Source organism: Bos javanicus, chromosome 1 (genome assembly GCF_032452875.1).
Source record: "Bos javanicus breed banteng chromosome 1, ARS-OSU_banteng_1.0, whole genome shotgun sequence".
Classification (NCBI taxonomy): domain Eukaryota; kingdom Metazoa; phylum Chordata; class Mammalia; order Artiodactyla; family Bovidae; genus Bos; species Bos javanicus.
The window spans coordinates 77,753,972-77,771,994 of NC_083868.1; the positions used below are offsets into that span (position 1 = coordinate 77,753,972).

The 18,023-nt window shown below is 36.8% G+C and overlaps 1 protein-coding gene across 11 annotated transcripts in view; it reads right to left on the minus strand.

Moving 5' to 3' along the window:
- The window catches only part of TP63 (tumor protein p63), a 272,844-nt gene that overhangs the window by 97,934 nt on the left and 156,887 nt on the right, over nt 1-18,023 (minus strand). For 5 of the 11 annotated variants that reach the window (XM_061413168.1, XM_061413156.1, XM_061413167.1 and 2 more), the window contains exon 1: nt 13,092-13,316. The exons of the other annotated variants lie outside the window; for them this stretch is intronic. In XM_061413168.1, coding sequence (XP_061269152.1) covers nt 13,092-13,301 — 210 coding nt within the window. In that variant the 5' untranslated portion in view covers nt 13,302-13,316. Of the gene's footprint in view, nt 1-13,091; nt 13,317-18,023 lie in introns of those variants that run through there. 11 annotated transcript variants of the gene reach the window in all.

Here is an 18,023-nt window from a genome sequence, read left to right on the forward strand (position 1 = left end):
AACCTTTCACCTCAGGCTTCATGGAGGTGCTTTTTGAACATTCTAAAAACCCTCCTGGGAAAAGAAAACAGTTTTCTTTATGACCCTGGCTTTGCAAAGCATTCATTCGATTATGCTGTAGCAGACAGTACTACATTTTTATCCCCAAATATTGGCAAGATAGTGACTTTTCAACAAGCACTGCCTGAGGGAGAAATACTTGTCATTTTTTTGTTTTCTACCACCTGCCTCACCTCAAAGAATGATGGTTTGTTTCATGCTAGAATTAAACACAATTGATTGAAAGTGCTCCAATTGTCAAGTAGATATTTGTATTTTAATGTCAAATTAAGGCACCGTCTTTCCACCTTAAGAATGTACTGAGCGTCACATTTTTCTCAAAACTAGGTTTTGTTAAGTAGAAAATATATTTTATTTCTTTCGTCTTCCAAATGATCCTAGAAAGTAAGTGTTTAGAGGTAAAATATACTCATACCTTATAACAAACAAAATGTAAAAATAAAGGTTTTAAACATATAAACCTAGAAAGACAGACTGCAAAGAGTTTATCAGAATGTTTTATTTTCTAATACAAAGTGTCAAGATTCCTTTGAGGTCCATAACTCAGATTCCATAACTTAAGAGAGAGCTCCCTAAAAGCTCCAGCCAAGACTGACAAGGGCAGGTGAGACAAAAAAATATAAAGTTGGCTAATCCAGTAGACAACAGTGTCAACAAATATTAGCCATAGTACTTGAAAAGCCAGGAAGTGTGAAATATAGTGAAGCTAAAATTCAATCTAAATACAGCTAAATTACACTGTGTAGAGCTCAGTTAAGGAAAAATAAACTTTAAATTCTATGATTTCATTAAGTACTCCCTTTTAGTAATAATGACAAATAAATAAAACTATTATCATGAGCATCCTCAATTCTAAAAGAAACTGACATCACCATTACATGCCAAAGAAGCATTGGGCTTAGCAGAAAGGTATAACTTTAATATTCAATAATTCTCGATCCAGATAATATGGCAAAGTATACAGAGTTTTAGTTTCTTTAAAGTGAACCAGGCGTTATTAATTAAAGTCAGATCAAAAATGCGTTTGAGGAAATTTTCAATCTATAACAATCCATGTCAATATTTTTTTAAGTAGACATGGTAATGCTAAGAAAAGAAAGTACATAGTAATGGAGATCTTTAGTGAAGGTTATACCATCTACAGGGAAAACATACCATGGTAACTTTAGAAGCTCATCAATAATGTTTTGCTGGTTTTTAAAGTGAGTTTATGGAGAAGGCAATGGCACCCCTCTCCAGTACTCTTGCCTGGAAAATCCCATGGACGGAGGAGCCTGGTAGGCTTCAGTCCATGAGGTCGCTAAGAGTTGGACACGACTGAGTGACTTCACTTTGACTCTTCACTTTCATGCATTGGAGAAGAAAATGGCAACCCACTCCAGTATTCTTGCCTAGAGAATCCCAGGGATGGGGGAGCCTGGTGGGCTGCTGTCTTTGGAGTCACACAGAGTCAGACACGATTGAAGCAACTTAGCAAAGTGAGTTAAAAATATTTAAAAATAACTTTGGCAATGTGTCTAAACTATTTCAGAAGCTTTGACTTAAAAACAGGTGATTAAATGTGATTAACGTTTTATCACAGGTGATAGTTTTGCTCACCATGATATGAAACTGATTTCGATAAAATAATGGTACCCATCAAGATTAAAATGATCTGAACCCTGTATGGTATCCTGACTTTAATCCTCTGGGAAAAGAATCTTAGGTATTATATTACTATTGACTACTACTACTACTAGTACTAAATTCTTTCTGAGTCTTACTCTGTTCCTTATAGTGTTTAAGTGCTTTGCATATATTTACTCATTTAATTATCAGGAGCTAGTGGAATTATTATCTCATGTTTCATGCATATTTTATAGATGAGGAAACTGAAGCTCCACAAGAGTAAGTGCTCACGGTAGTAAGTGACAGAACTCAGATTTGACAGAACATCTGGCTTGAGATTTACCCACTGTCTTAAGTATCCTTCACTTGGAGTCACTCAGATTTCTGCTTGAAATCTTTATCTAAGAGTTACATTCAACGAAAGCATACTTATTTCATATCTAAAGAAAATGCTTTCCATTCATTAAAAACAGGATATAAAGCCTTAACTATTCATTTGGAGACCCAGCACCTTGGTACTATGTCTGGAAATTCCCTGAAGATCTGACCATGTCACTCTTATGCTTGAACATCTTGAAAAGGTTTCTAATCTAGAGCCCAAGGCCTCCAATCTCTAAGTGCCTTACACCACACTATCTGAGACCCTCCTTTTTGGTCACTAAAGAATGGCATTCCTTCAGTTTTTCAAAAGCAAACTCCTTCAGTCTTCAAGCCTTTTGTACCTGCAGGCTGCTTCACAACTGGTCTTTCAGCTTCAACGTCATGTCCAAGTTGAAGCCTCTCTGGAGTGCTCAGGTAAGTATTCTTTGTTTCACATTGTCATGGCACAGTAACTTTCCCCTTTACATCATATAATTATAATTGAAATTAATTACTACATAATACTTTTAATGCTGGTCTACTCTGCTAGAGAATAACTTATAAGAGATAATACCTGGTTTGTTGAGTGCGGAGTCTCATCTGGAACCATGGCTGAGACATAGTAGATGCACAAGAAATATTTAAGAAATGCAAAAATTTTCAAAATGAAAATCACCTTCAGAAAGTATATTCTATTCTAACCCAATTGTAACCCAATTAAGGATTGCTTTCTTGTGTTAAAGTAAATGGCTCCAAATCAGTCACCTCTTTACATACCATTGCCCTTAAATGTTACAGTGAATCTCCAAATAATCTCAATGACCTTAAATTTGTGCTTTGATTTGTTCTGCTAGGTGGGAATTGTGCTTTTAACTTTAGCTTTTATGGGAACTAGTAGCAGAATAGCCAGTCCTGTCACTCAGAAGGCCATGAGTAATACTTGGTAGCTCACACCTATCTGGGAAGTTTATTAATGACTTCTACTTCCTTGAAACAAACACATACACATTTTTGTGCCAAGGTGGTAATTCTTACCTGATGGTCTAGATATTATTTCTCAAGCATCTAGGTCAGCAGTAAGAATCTAAATCTTTGTGGTCATAAAATGATTTACTTCCTATGGATAGAGAAACCACCCAGACACAAGCTTCAAGTAAGATGTTAGTTTCTGGTAGAGAGGCCACAGAATTGGTCCTTCCATCTCTAATTTCCATGACTTTCTGCCCAGTTAGCTAGAATTCAGTTTAGAATAACGCCATAATTAAAGGCTTACAAATGTGTTGGGTGTTTTGAGGAACTGAGATAGTAGTTTATCAGACTTATAAACCATTTCTTGCAAATGGTCTAAATTCATGACTTCATTTTCCAGACTTTTAACACCCCCCATCACACACACACACACACACACACACACACACACACACACACCAGGTTGAAACATTAGCCTCTAGCTTCAATTGGAAAACTAAAGCATTAAATAAGGACCATACCCCTCCATTTTACTATTTTATATATGTTCAATCAGAAACACTGTTTCCAAGTTCTAATTTGCTTTTGCTTGTCAAGTTCTTTGCTGATTGCTACATTTTCATTATATTTGAGATAATTAAAGTTTTCAGTGATTTACTATGCTTTGTAATTAGATATGGTGACTTACATAAGGTGGAAGTGTTTCTTTTAGATTCACTTTTAACTGCAAAATAAAACCAAGGTTTCCAGCTATGCCAAAGTCATGCCTTACTTTGAAAAGACACGAATCTATTCATTTCATTCTATTTACTCCCCTATGAAAGTAACAATCAATCAATCAGTTTAATAATTACAACAGTTCATTAATGTCTTATTTGAACAACAACAACAAAAAACTGAGGCACCACATTTAAGAACAAAATGACTTAAAGTTTTCTCAAGCATCCTTTAGTAATGACACCATAGAAAACAAAATGTGAACGTGTTTGCGAATCATCAAGTTTATTCATCCAGAGCAAACCACCCACATCCTTGGTGATGATCGAGAGACATCAGGGGACAAAATGAATGAAGAGAACAGTGTGGAAGCAAGTAAACACATTTACAAAGTGACTGCAAAGCAAGATAAAGATCTAATATGTTCTGTTTTGTAGAAAACTCAAACACATTCTCTGTCCTCCAGGTAATCAATTAAGTGAAAGCAGTACATCTTACACTGTTTACTTCTGTTAGAGAGCAAGCCATTCCTTACTAAGGAAACTTCTCTTTCTTTCAAAACCTTTGCCACTTGAAGTATAAGGAAATAAATAGCTGGACTCATTAAAAAAAAAAAAAAAGACAGACTTGCAAGATGTTAGAGAAAGCCATATGATTCAGAACCTTCAGGTGGAGGCCAGGCTTGTACAACGTGTGCGGTTAGTTGCCTTGCTCTCTGCACAGTTATAAACAGCCATTTCTGTAAGTATTTATAATACTCCATATTTTTATCTGAAGAGAACCCTCCGAGCAGTGGCAACAGATACATGCCTCCAATGCATTCAGAAACATTATTTGGTGACCGCAGGGAGGATGTAGAGATAAATACCACACACCCTTTACCCTCTAAGAGTTTCCAGTCTATAGACTTGGGGAAGCAATCAGGGTGGAACAGAGAAGCACAAAGAGTTCAGAGGAAGTCTAGGTGATTCTGGGAGGGCAGCCAATGAAACCTGAGATATTTTTAAGGATGAAGCAGTACCCCCAGCAAGGTTTTAAAACCTGGAAAGGATCTGACCTGAAGATAAATATATGGAAGGTGGAGTTGGAATATAGAAAGAAGGCAGCAAAAGTAACTTCTCTGAATTCCAGTATTCTGATTTTCAGGCTTCCAAGCGCTTTGGGATTATCCACTGAAATAATTTTCCAAGCCTAAGGCTTATTACAGGCTTTGTACTTTATCCAGTGTGACCATTTCTCTCTGTGTAGATCTTGTGGAGTCCTCAACTTTAGCCTGGTGACAGAGTCTCACATGGTCTATTTAAAAGTAATCAAGCCATTCCCAAAACATCTGATGTTGCCTTTTGAGAGGGTAATGGTTTTCCTTTTAATTCTAACTCCATCAATAAAGTGACACTAATCCAGACTGATTTGAGTAAACAGGGCATATTCCCCATTGTCTCTGTGATCTGAGAAAGAATGAACTTGAGAAAGATCACTGCCTGGATTGGAAATGGCCCCTTTGGGTGTTTTGCGCAAGCTTAAAAGGAAAAAGAAAATGCCTGTACAGAGTTCTTTCCAAGGCAAGCTTGCTTTGGGGGTGGTAATGCTCATAGGGGTATTATACTAAACTGCACCTATTAGTGGCTTTAGCAGCAATAAGAAAGTAGAACTATTTCTTTTGTAGTGTTTCCAGAAATGCTGATGAGAGTGTTTCATAAATTTCCGCCTCTGGCAAAACAGCACAGCTTGACTCAAAATTCCCTCTTTCAGCTTTTATAAGAAAAAAAAAAATTTTTTTTTTGGTCCCATATAAGAAACACGGACAAGATGCAATTCATATCACCATTTTTGCATAAGATATCAGTTTACACTTTACACATATCCACTGACATTCCAAAAATGTTTTATTGTTGCCAGTTATTCCATTACCTAGAAGCACCATGTGCTTTATCCTAACACCAGTAACTGAATTTTAAATTGACAGGTAAATATTATCTGGGAAAGGTATCTCAAAATTTACAGAACAGCTCAGTTTTCCTTTGTCTTTGAAAAGAGACTGAAACTGCATAAAGTTAGTCATTATTTCAAACGCGAAATAAATTTGGAATTAAGAACTAGGTTTTTGGGGCGAGGCAGAAAATGGAAAGGAATGCTTTGAGTATAGGATAGGGGTGCTACATATCAGACCAAATTTTAAAAAAATCAAATACGGGGAAATTTAAAGTACTGTTTCTGAAAAGATTTTTATGGCCACTTCAGATAACTACTGTTTTCTGCAAAGGAGGTTGTATAGCAACATGGTCATATGTGGAACTTCACCGTTTCCCCTAATGTTTGCAGAGGTAAAGGCAGAACAAACCACATTTCAACATCAAATATTTTCAAAATTCACTCTACATCAGTAGAGGATTAGGTTTGTAAGGACAAGAAAGGAATGAGATACAAGCTTGGCCATCCCCCCATTTATCATAGAGCCTCAGTCACCCTCTTAGCGACTCTCTTTGCCCTTTAATCAAGTCACTGAGTTTTCTCCCCAAGTACCTGCCCTTGCCTACCCCACCATCGTCTCTTTAACTGCCTAGGTTTTCATCTTGAGTGAGATGGAAATGATGCAGGAGATTGTGGAAGGAGATGATATGAACAGAAAGAAAGACATTTGCCCCAATATTTCTGTTCAGATCTTAAGTAAAAATGTATATCCTTGTCCAAAGTGAAATTTGAAAATTTTATTTCAAATTTTTTAAGTTTGTAATACCAAGAGCTTGATTTTATTATTGTAATTGTTTTTGATTAAATTAGGGTGTTATTTGTTTCTTAAAAGATATATTCATATTTGCTTCTGCTCTATTATTTCCCAATTGGGATTCTCACCTTGAACAAAAGTCATACTTGGGATATTGTGTCACATTTAGCTCCATGATCTCTATTTGCTTTTAGAGCAATGACCAGAGAGGAGATTTTTCTCATTCTAAAATGACTACTTAATAAATAAAGTTGACCCTAATTAACATAGAAAATCAGTCTAGAGTTTGTTCCTAGTTTTGATTAATTTAAGAATGCAATTACCAACTCCCTATAAGGGTTAGAAACCTTATCTATCTCTACAGAGGTCTAAGGAATGGGAACAGGAAACAACTTCACCCAAATCAAGCAATCATTTGGACTAATTTTTCTTCCTTCTTGCAGGATGATACCTGTCACTCCTAGAGCATGTAGACAAAGTTTGGATCTCAAATTCTGAACATGGCCCATGCTTTCCGAATATGCATGGGTTCTAGCTCTCAGTGAGATAAAAGCCCTTGTCATCCTTTTTTTTTTTTTTTTTGCTATTTCTTATACATGTGTTCCATTTTGACATACAGATTAAACACAGGTCAGTTTAAATCAACATTCTCTTTTCAAGTCAATATAGCATGCTCTTTCATTTGGTCCTATGCAGTTGTTCTTTGTACTTTTATTAATCTTCTACCTTCTACCTAGAATGACCTTCCCTCTTCCCACTGTGGCTAAATTCTAGTTCTCAAACTATGTGAAATATTACCCTTATCAAGAACAGATTGACCCACTTCACTGTCTTTGAGAAACCTTGGTGTCTCTTACAACATTTCTGTTTTAAACCAGAGTCACTTATGAATGAATACTTTATGTACAAACTAGGATTGTGACTTCTCATAAGCCAGGGGCTATAACTGCTCTCCTTTTGGTGCCCTAGCACAAGCACCAGGACTATACTTAACTAGTTCTCAGTAAGTTGGGTTGTAAGAAAATGCTTCTTTTCCTAAGGGAAACAATTTAATTGATCTGTGGCTGGGATATCAAAGCTACTGTATTTAGTTTATAGACAAATATATACCACTTTTTTTGGGGGGTCAGGGGGTAGGGAGGGGGGAATAATAGAATAAATGGTGTGTGTGTGAAAGTCGCTCAGTCATGTCCGACTCTTTGTGACCCCATGGAGTGAGTATATGTCCATGGAATTCTCTAGGCCAGAATATTGGAGTGGATAGCCTTTCCCTTCTCCAGGGGGTCTTCCCAACCCAGGAATCAAACCCAGGTCTCCTGCATTGGAGGTGGATTCTTTACCAGCTGAGCCACAAGGGAAACCCAACAAAACAAACAGTGGGTCTTATTTTATAGGATGACCATATACTTTATCCTCCAAGAGGAACACTTTTGGAAAGTAAAAGGGGTGCTATTGATAAGTACATTTTAATAGCAGGAGTAAATAGGGACATACCAAGACCACTAGTTCCCAACTTATCTATGGCAGGAACCATAGCTATGAAAGAGAGCTATGTGTAGAGAAACACAAGTTGCATGAGACTTTAGAAACAATCCATTTCTACTCTTCCGAATGTTCCAGAGAGGCAGTGGATATCCTTGAAAATCAAGCACCCTATGTGCAATTCAGAGAAATGCATTTTTATACTTCTAGGCAGCCTTCAACAAAGCCCTATATCCCCCCAAGAGCACTCTAACACAGCCCTAATTACACCATTCCTCTGTTTAAAATTCTTCCACGGCTTATCATAGCCACTATATTAAATGTGTTAGGACACTCCATGAGCCACTCTATCTTATATTTTTATCTTTATTTTCTAATTATTTCATACTTTCAGTTCCATCAAAACTATCTGACATTTGAGGACCCCAGTATGCACCTGCTTCTGTGTCTCTGCTGATGCTTGTTTCTGCACCTGAAATCATCCTTCCCTCTTTTATTTCTAAAACTTTAGAAAGTTCTCTACTCATCCTTCCAAGTGAATCCGCATCACACACACATATACATAGACTTGCAAGGTCCTCTTGCTTCAGGGTACTCTCTTTCTCTTTGATACTTTATATTATCTTGCTCACACTTCGCATATGACACTCAAGGTCTCTCCTATATTAATTATAACTGTATATTTTCATTCTCCCTATAAACTGTTACTTATTGGTGTAGGAACTGTTTCATATTCATTTTTACATCCTATGTACCATCTTATATGTAACTGATGCTCAGTAAATATTTATTTACACAGAGTAAGTCAGTAGTCCCTTTTATAACTTCAGTTTCTCCTCCTCAATACCACTCCTCATGAATATTGACACATTTCAACTTTATTAAAAAGTGTAAGTGAAAATTATAAAATGTTGATAGAGATAACAGCTCAATAAGCCACAGGTCCCTATTTTCTTGTGCCTCCAAACTGTGTCCTGAAGAGAAGATCTGGAATAAGAATTATAGCTTAACTCTTAGATCAACTGTTTCACCTTGACCTTTCAATCCATTCTCTTCCAGAACCAAAATCTGCTACCCTACTGGATGTCCTTCACAGGCAACTCCTTCCCTAAATTGGCCCTGGACAATAAGACTGTACCAGCCATCTGATTTTTTGCTCATCATATATTCAAAAGACAATTCTGAGTTCATTGAGATTTGGAAAAACTTCCATTTTCAAAACAGTAAGACTTTTATGGAAACAACCAGGTTATTTTTCACTGATGTGTCTTTTGGGTCTCTTCCTTACTTACTAATATAAAACAAGTAATGTTTAAAGTAGTAATGTTTAAAACTCAATATGCGAAAGTTTAATTTCTCACTATTACTCTAAAGGGAACATTTTTACCCATCCGCCTCTAACTCACCAGCACAGATCCTTACCAACACAATTATGTGCCCCTCAAAGAAAGGTTGGGTACATTTGTGGTAACAGAATTCTCAACTGTCTGACCTGTATCCTTCCTTGATAAAGTCTCATGACCTCAAATACATACTCCCTTAACATGAAGAATATAGAATCTAAATTCTGTATGTGCTTATTGTCTAAAAAAATTTCAGCAAACTTTGTATTCAGAAAATATGTATTATATGATGAAAGAGCAACCAATATTTTTTTGATTGTTTTAGTTAAACATCCATTCATTGATATTTCCTACTGTCTCTCCACACCCCCAGTTGAGGATCATTGCTCTTCTAGAAAACAAAACAAACCAAACATGCTTTTACCTTATCAAGGTAAAGGATAAGTGATTTATAGGAAAATATGATCTACCATCTGTGATCTCTTTCTCCCAGTCCCTTCTGGGCTTGAGGGAAACCAATTGTAAAACAAGTAGTGCAGTCTAAGACCACAGCATGGAGTGAGGAACGGCAACCAGCCTGACACCTGAATTAAGTCTGCAGCTTCTGTTTCTTACCGCTGTGATTTTACCTACGGTGCTAAAAATCGCAGAGGTACAACATTGGAAATTTTAAAAGAATTCATGTATTCACTTCAAAGATAAAAACCACTCCCACAGGGAAAAATCTGTTTCAGTCTTTGGAAATGGTATTGGGACAGGAAAGACTATTTTCCTTGCCAATATGCACCCAGAGGTCCATTAATTGGCAATGACCTGAACTTATTCAGGTCATTGGAGGCTCATACTGCTGCTTCAGCACTTTTCTTCCTACTCTCAACTAGATTTGCATACCAGTTCTTTCTGGAAACTTTTTGGAGCAGTTGCCATGACTCAGAATAGCCGTTTTTTAGAGTATACTCTCTCCTTTTTGGTATCAAAGAGAAAAAGGTTAAGTAAAAGGGACTCATTTTTACAGCTATAGCTCTCTCAGAAAGAGAAGTCATTAACCTCGATTTGTAAAATGAGGTGATTCAATATATGAGCCTTGAAGTCTTGAATGTTGTAACCCATTCACCAGTCCTTTTTCATCTTCATACACAAGCCCAGATAGGGATTTTTAAATAAAATACCATCCTTCTAAGAAGGAGTTTGAAAGTTTTCAAAGTCTCTCTCGGTGTCTCTCTGTCTCTCACACACATACACACACTGGACCCAGGTTTTTTGGTAAGAAAATGGAACTCCAACTTAATCTGTGAAGAATTTCCTTTCTTTGGCGCCTCTCTCTCTAAGCTTTAGACCAGTTCTGGAGGCTGTGTCATTCCACCCTGGCGCACTGGAAAGGTACTTGCTCGAGGCCTCTTCATTGTAACCCAAGGGTGGAACCTTAAGCCAAGCCTGTTATATCCAACTTGCTTTCCCCTCCCTTCCGGACCCTTTCCTGTTCAATAACAGCTTCCCCAAATTCCTCTCTGCTTGAGGGCAAAGAACTGGAAAGTTAGGGGAAAGAGGAGGAACAGCTTGCTTATATTGTTTTTGAGTTACCAATCCAAGGAAGTTGCTGGCAAGTTCAATGGAAACATTATTTGAAGTCAGAGAAAGGGTTGCGATTTTCAAATAATTTTCACTCTCACGGGACGTGGCATGCCTTTGTAGTCTTAATCTAACAATTTAAAAACAAGTCTTATATGATAATCATAAATGGCTGATTCTGTATTGACGGTTATTCATGAGTGTTATCAGAAGGTGAATACTAAGACGTTATAAATTTGGAAAGAAATTTCTACATTCTCAGGGCCATGTGGTCCCAGGCATTTCGTATACCTCCTTGTAGAACTGCATTTCTACAAAGGGCTAGTTATTCAACCCTATGCAGAAAAGAAAGCTGTTCTTAAGCAATAGAACGGAAATGAAGCCATGGAGATAACATATTATACACACTAGCGGAAGGATATAAAAATCATGACAAAATACAGGAAAAGACACAGGACAGTAGAGAAATGCCGCCATATTTTTTTCATCGGTAACTTCTGTGTATGTTAGCATTTCAAAAGAAAACAGACAGTTGCTGTCTCTTCAGCATCTGACCACACATCCCCTAAAGTTTTGAAAAATGCAGACTCGTGTAAAGGTATTTTCTTTCACCGTGAGGACGCCATACTATCACATACAGCATGACTCCTTTACCTCCATAAAAGGCAGTCATTCGTACAAATAGCTTCTCATCACAGTATTTATGCAGTTTCTTTTTTCTTTTTTGAGGAATAATCAGTTCTTTCTACTTTACATCAGCTTTATACTTTTCTTAGAGATACTTCAAAGTCAACTTTTGTTTCTAACCTTTTTATTTACACACACAGGAATCCTAACCTGATTATAAATGCGCGCCAAATTTTTCACGAGCACAAAGTCAAATATGATATGACTGACAGATCTTTTCCTTTTTTTTTTTCATGATCAAAACAGGACAACATTGGATCAAATAGAAACAAGATAATCATAAATGTTACTTCCATTTTTTGTAATTGCTTAGTAACATTTTAAGCTGACTTTCAATATTAAAGCAAAACAAGAAACTCAAGTTTCTCCACCGAGGACAAGCAAGCCTACTTGAATGTTTTAAAGGAAAATAGGCACTTCCTTTTCCTTCTTTAGATAACTCGATATTTCCCCTGCTGTATTTACACAGTTCAGGTGTCTAGACAATAGCACGGTCAATATGAGAGCACTGGCCCGGCTTTGTCGCCGGTGTGGAGGCTTCCCTTGTGCCTTCTGCCCAGAGTACTGTGCATTTTGTTCTGATTTTTAAGGAGCTCTATTTGAATACTCCAGTCTACTTTTTGAAGCATTCACCTGCAAGCATTTTCATCCGAAACACTGAACTCACTCTCTTCACACTGCACTCCCCCCTCCCCAGTCTGATTAGTGTCAACACAGCTGCCCTATTCTGAGGAATGTAAACTAATATTGTTGTTAGACCTCCCTCAACCTTAGGAAACTTCCTCAAAGCCTTAGAGTCTCTTCAGGATTTTTTTTATTCAGAGATTTAAATCCCTGAAACAAATGTGTTGAAGACAGATCAGGGCGGCAAACATTAATTCCTTAAATAAAATCCTATGTGCTATAATATACATTTACATGTATGCATACATAAATATTTAATAATGCATCACTCCATAATAACTCATTATACAGTGAAAGTTGAAGTCAAATCACCAGACAATAGGGACCTGAGTGAAGTCCCTTCAGGATTTAGGTGGATCTCTGGATTGACAGACTTCAAAACGGAGATGGCTTAAAAAAAAAAAAAAAATCTCATCTAATTACTTAAAAAAAAAAAAAAAAAACACTTAATTTGCTTTTAGGATGAAGTCTGGAGACAAAACTGAGAACTTAACTAAGTTGAGACACAGTCAACAAATTTGTCCTACTGGTAAGTGAAAACCCAACAGAGGAGTCATTTCAGTGAGTCTGGCAGAATATGATCTGCTCTCTCAGATTGTTCTCATACAGAGTGATTTTCTAAACTCCTGAATATTGAGCTTCTTCAAATACATAACATCTCCCCAGAAATTTTTCTTCTCCCTTTTCTCCTACTGTTTCATCTTTTACTTTAAAAACACTCTTACAGTCACCACAGAAAACATTAACCAAGAAAAAGAGATTCCTATACACAGTTTGCAAAAACATTACATTGGGTGACCAAGAACCACAAATATGTAAGCTTTTATTTTAAAAAGAGAAATAAAAATAGCATCTCTAAATGGAGTGCTAAAATCTAAAAGCCTTACCTCACTAAATTGAGTCTGGGCATTGTTTTCCAGGTACAACATGTTAGCTGTAAGATTGATCAATGCCGCTGTCCTCTCTTCTGGCTCCAGGATTTTGCCAACCCCCCCACCCCCTCTGAGACCCTTACAGTAGAAATCTACTAGGAAGATAACAGAACTCAAGTCCTTCTGTCTCTTTCTCTCTCTGTACATAATTTTAGGTTCCCTCATATATACCCAACTATAGGCATGAGGGGGCGGGACTCTTCTCTTTACCTGTCCAATCCATCAACTTCCACCTGGACTCCTCCACTCCAATGGAGTGAGGCCTCTCCCATCTCATTAAGTAGTTAGAATTCCTTATCACCAATCTTTAAAAGAAAAGGAAAGAAAGAGAGAGAGAGAAAAAAAGAACACAGGAGAGAGACAGGTAAAACTTTCCCTTGTCTCTTTCATAAGAAAACACACTCTTTCCTGAAAACAAAATCTCCCCAAACAAACCACAGATCGTACCACCACCAGGACTTAAAGAAGGCACTTCAGAAAGTTATTTTACACTTTGCAACAAAAAGTAAAGCTTCAGGAAAAGCTTTCAGAAGTTGGTTTTTTGTTTTGGGTTTTAAAACCTAGATGTGGATTTTCAAAAATGATTACACAGTTAGAAATTTGGGGAAACTACCCAAATCAATGCATATATATACTTAATATAAAAATTTAAAAATCCACTGCCTGATAGGTAAAGGATTTCCCACTTCTCCCTAGAGAAATACCAGTGGTTTCAAGCAAATCTATGCCAACATAAGCCACTTGATTGTTCAAAGCATGTTTCAATAACAATTTAAATCATTGGCCCTGTTAACTTGTAAAAACAAACAAACATCCATATTATGTACAGGAAATAGAAAAGCTGGGAAAAGTGCCCATTTTTTTAAAAAGCCCTTAAAAAATGCTTTTTTTCTATCATTATTTCTTGAAATATAGAATCAGCACAATAGCTTATCTATTTGAATATTTATTTTCTCTACCATACCTAGTTTTTATTAATGCTCAAAGATAGTAATTTTATAAACAGATAATTAATTACTATTAACTAGAATAAATCTTCAGGTCTGAAAGACAAGTCAGATTTTGCCTTAAAAATATATTTACTTAAATACACAACATTCATGTAGAATTAGGTTTTGCTTGCTATGGATTCAGAGAAGATGAAATACATCCTAATGGCTACTGTGGGATCCACTAACATATGCTCATTGCTGTGGAGTATAATTTAGTTAGACTTATATCTAAACATCACTTCTCACCTCACACTCGGGAATCCAAATTACCTCTGTCCTGCCTAAAAGTTACAACTGGACAAGATATCTATAAGTGAATACTAAGATTACTTCCAAAATTTAGAAGGAGATTAGAAGAAAACTAGAAACCAGAATAGATTAGCATATAAACCTTTAAAATACCCTTTAACATTTAAAATGTGCAAATGCATTCATGACCTTGGAGTTGCCTCCCCTTTACTTCACTTTTTGCCTCCATAAAATGCATGCACATAAAGGATAATATGATCATGAGGTGATATTTATCTTACCCCTAAGTTATTGGTAAGATGCTGCATTTTTGCAAAAATTTTTCAGTAATACCATTTTATTTCAACTGTGCAAGGATATGACAACACTAATTCTACAAATTTATATCAGACAAAATGTTGATTTCTTCACTGAAATACTGGGAAGGTTATCTCTTACTATCTGTAATTAACCAAAGAAGCACGGGCTACAAGACAAAAACAAAAACCAAAAGAAAAAAAAAAAAAATGACTTGCAAAATGCAATTCATTATTTACACTATGTATTTAAATTGTACACCCACTGACAGCTTCCAGGTAAGTAATAGAAAGCAGGTAGTTGTTTTCTGAAAACTGTGCTCTATTCCAGTGGTTCAAACACTTGGATGATCCTGAGAATCATCCAGGGTACTTTTTAAAAACAGAGTTCTTGACCTGATCCCAGATCTTTATAGCCTAGTAGGAAGTTCTGAATGAGGCAAGTTTGGTAATTAATCTGGAGTAAATGCATTAGCACAACTTCCCAGAAAGTCATTATTGGATTCTTTTCTACATGAATAGGGTAGTGTAAGCATTTGAACCCCTAAATCTAGGGTTCACAATATCAGATGCTGATGATATTCAACCAAATGTAAACAAATTTCATCTTGCGCAAAGTCAAAAGCTTCCCGGCAGTATTTGATGGACGAAAAAGATCAAATTCCTTCTCTCTACCACCTTAGCCTTCAGCGTATGCCGGTGAGACTATGATCTCTATCTAAGGTATCTACCAAATCTAAAACATGTATATTTTACATAAAAGATACAATAAATCTACTAAGGCTACGTGTCTGTTCTGGGTACTTGAGGGGAAGGAGCACTGGACTAGGGGTTAAAGGAGTAAGTATGAGATACAAGAACCATTTCCAACTCTGTGCCCTGGGGGCAGGTTACTTAACCACTCTGGATTCACGTTCCTCATTTGTGAAATGAGAGGCAGAACTAAATGATTTCTAAAAACCATTATAAAGATAAGAGTCTTTGTCCAGAATTTGTGGAAGTGATTTAAAGGATTATTCACATTTCTCATATTTTACTGGGGTATTTGTACCTCAGTTTGCTCATCTTCAAACTGTACAATGAAGCAGTTGAGTCGCACAGATACTAAGATGCTTAAAGGACATAAAGAAAAAGTCACAATGCATTGAGGGGAAAATTCATGGGTTTTTCTTTAGGGTATAATAGCTCCTGGGCTTCCTTGGTGGCTCAGATGGTAAATAATCTGCCTGCAATGCAGAAGATGCGTGTTCGATCCCTGGGTCAGGAATATCCCCCGGAGAAGGCCATGGCTACCCACTCTAGTATTCTTGCCTGGAGAATTCCATGGACTGAGGAGCCTGGTGAGCTATAGACCATGGGGTTGCAGAGTCAGACATGACTGACTAATTAACACACTTCATGGTAGTTACCAATGCATTTAAATTTGAATTTAGCACACACGTTTCCATAAAAGAGTGAATGAAAGTACCTCTGATAACATTCGATTTCAGAATTAGTGTAAATACTTGATGTAAACATCACGCATTTATTTAAGCAGAAGGTTACAGAGAAGCAACCATTTTCTGTATTCACCATGTAGCAAAGTTTACCTTTGACCTCAAAGGTTTACTAACGTGTATTAATTTTCCTAATAACCTAGTGATGTAGTTAAGTATTATTATCACCATTGTGCGGATAAATAAATAAACTCAAAGATTTTAAGTAGGTTTCCTAAGTCTTCAGGAGTCAGAACAACTTTATTTAACTTTACTTACAGGTCATAATTTCTCATTCTCAGCAGTTCCCTCGAATTCCTCACAGATTCATGGCCTCAGACTCAGGGCTCAGCACTATCTCTTGAATGAAAATGTCACTGCTGTAAATCTAGTACACTGGAAGCAGAAGTCATTCAAGATGTACGATTAACACATATGCTTTCTTGAAAGAAGTGTGTTACATATTTGTTGAATATCCTTCTTTACAGATACTCATGTAAGAACTCTTTATATGTAAAAATATTAACCTTATAATAATCGCAGCAAATAATTTTCTGCTATGTGCGTGGTTGTGTATGTGTTTCTGGTGTTTCAAACTCATATATGGATTTATGGTTTGTTCTTTGGTATAGAAGATTTCTATTTTCCATAACTAAATTCATCATTCTTCTGTTATGATTTGTTACTTTTCAAAGAGAGTTTGAAAGGTCTTTGCCAGTCCAACATTATAAAATCCTTTGGCCATATTATAGTTTCATATTATTATGGGGCTTTTAATTTTTCATATTCAAATCATTAAATGCTCTAGAATTTTTACTGAATTTGTATTATGAGAAATAAGTGAAGATTCACTCCTCCCCCAACTTATTTCATCATTTTATTGAATAATTTTTGTCTCTAATTTGACATGCAATCTTTATAACATATCAAATGTCAATGGCTCCATTTACACCGCTAAGTGATAAAGTTAAGCAAGTACATAAATGCTTGGTACACATAAAAATGGCAGAAAGTGAAGAGGAACTGAAAAGCCTCTTGGTGAAAGTGAAAGAGGAGAGTGAAAAGTTGGCTTAAAGCTCAACATTCCGAAAACTAAGATCATGGTATCTGGTCCCATCACTTCATGGCAAATAGATGGGGAAACAGTGGAAACAATGTCAGACTTTATTTTTTGGGGCTCCAAAATCACTGCAGATGGTGACTGCAGCCATGAAATTAAAAGATGCTTAATCCTTGGAAGGAAAGTTATGATGAACCTAGACAGCATATTCAAAAGCAGAGACATTACTTTGCCAACAAAGGTCCGTCTAGTCAAGGCTATGGTTTTTCCAGTGGTCATGTATGGATGTGAGAGTTGGACTATCATGAAAGCTGAGCACCGAAGAATTGATGCTTTCAAACTGTGGTGTTGGAGAAGATTCTTGAGAGTCCCTTGGACTGCAAGGAGATCCAACCAGTCCATCCTAAATGAGATCAGTCCTGGGTGTTCTTTGGAAGCAATAATACTAAAGCTGAAACTCCAGTACTTTGGCCCCCTCATGCGAAGAGTTGACTCATTGGAAAAGACTCTGATGTTGGGAGAGATTAGGGGCAGGAGGAGAAGGGGACGACAGAGGATGAGATGGCTGGATGGCATCACCAACTCTATGGAAATGAGTTTGAGTGAACTCCGGGAGTTGGTGATGGACAGGGAGGCCTGGTGTGCTGCAATTCATGGGGTTGCCAAGAGTCAGACACGACTGAGCGACTGAAATGAACTGAACTGAACTGAACACATAAAATACTAGTTGACTTTCTTAACCCACATTATGTAAGGTTGGGTAGGGAACAACATGGCCTCTATAAAGTTCTAGAAAGTAAAAAGTGGAAGCAATT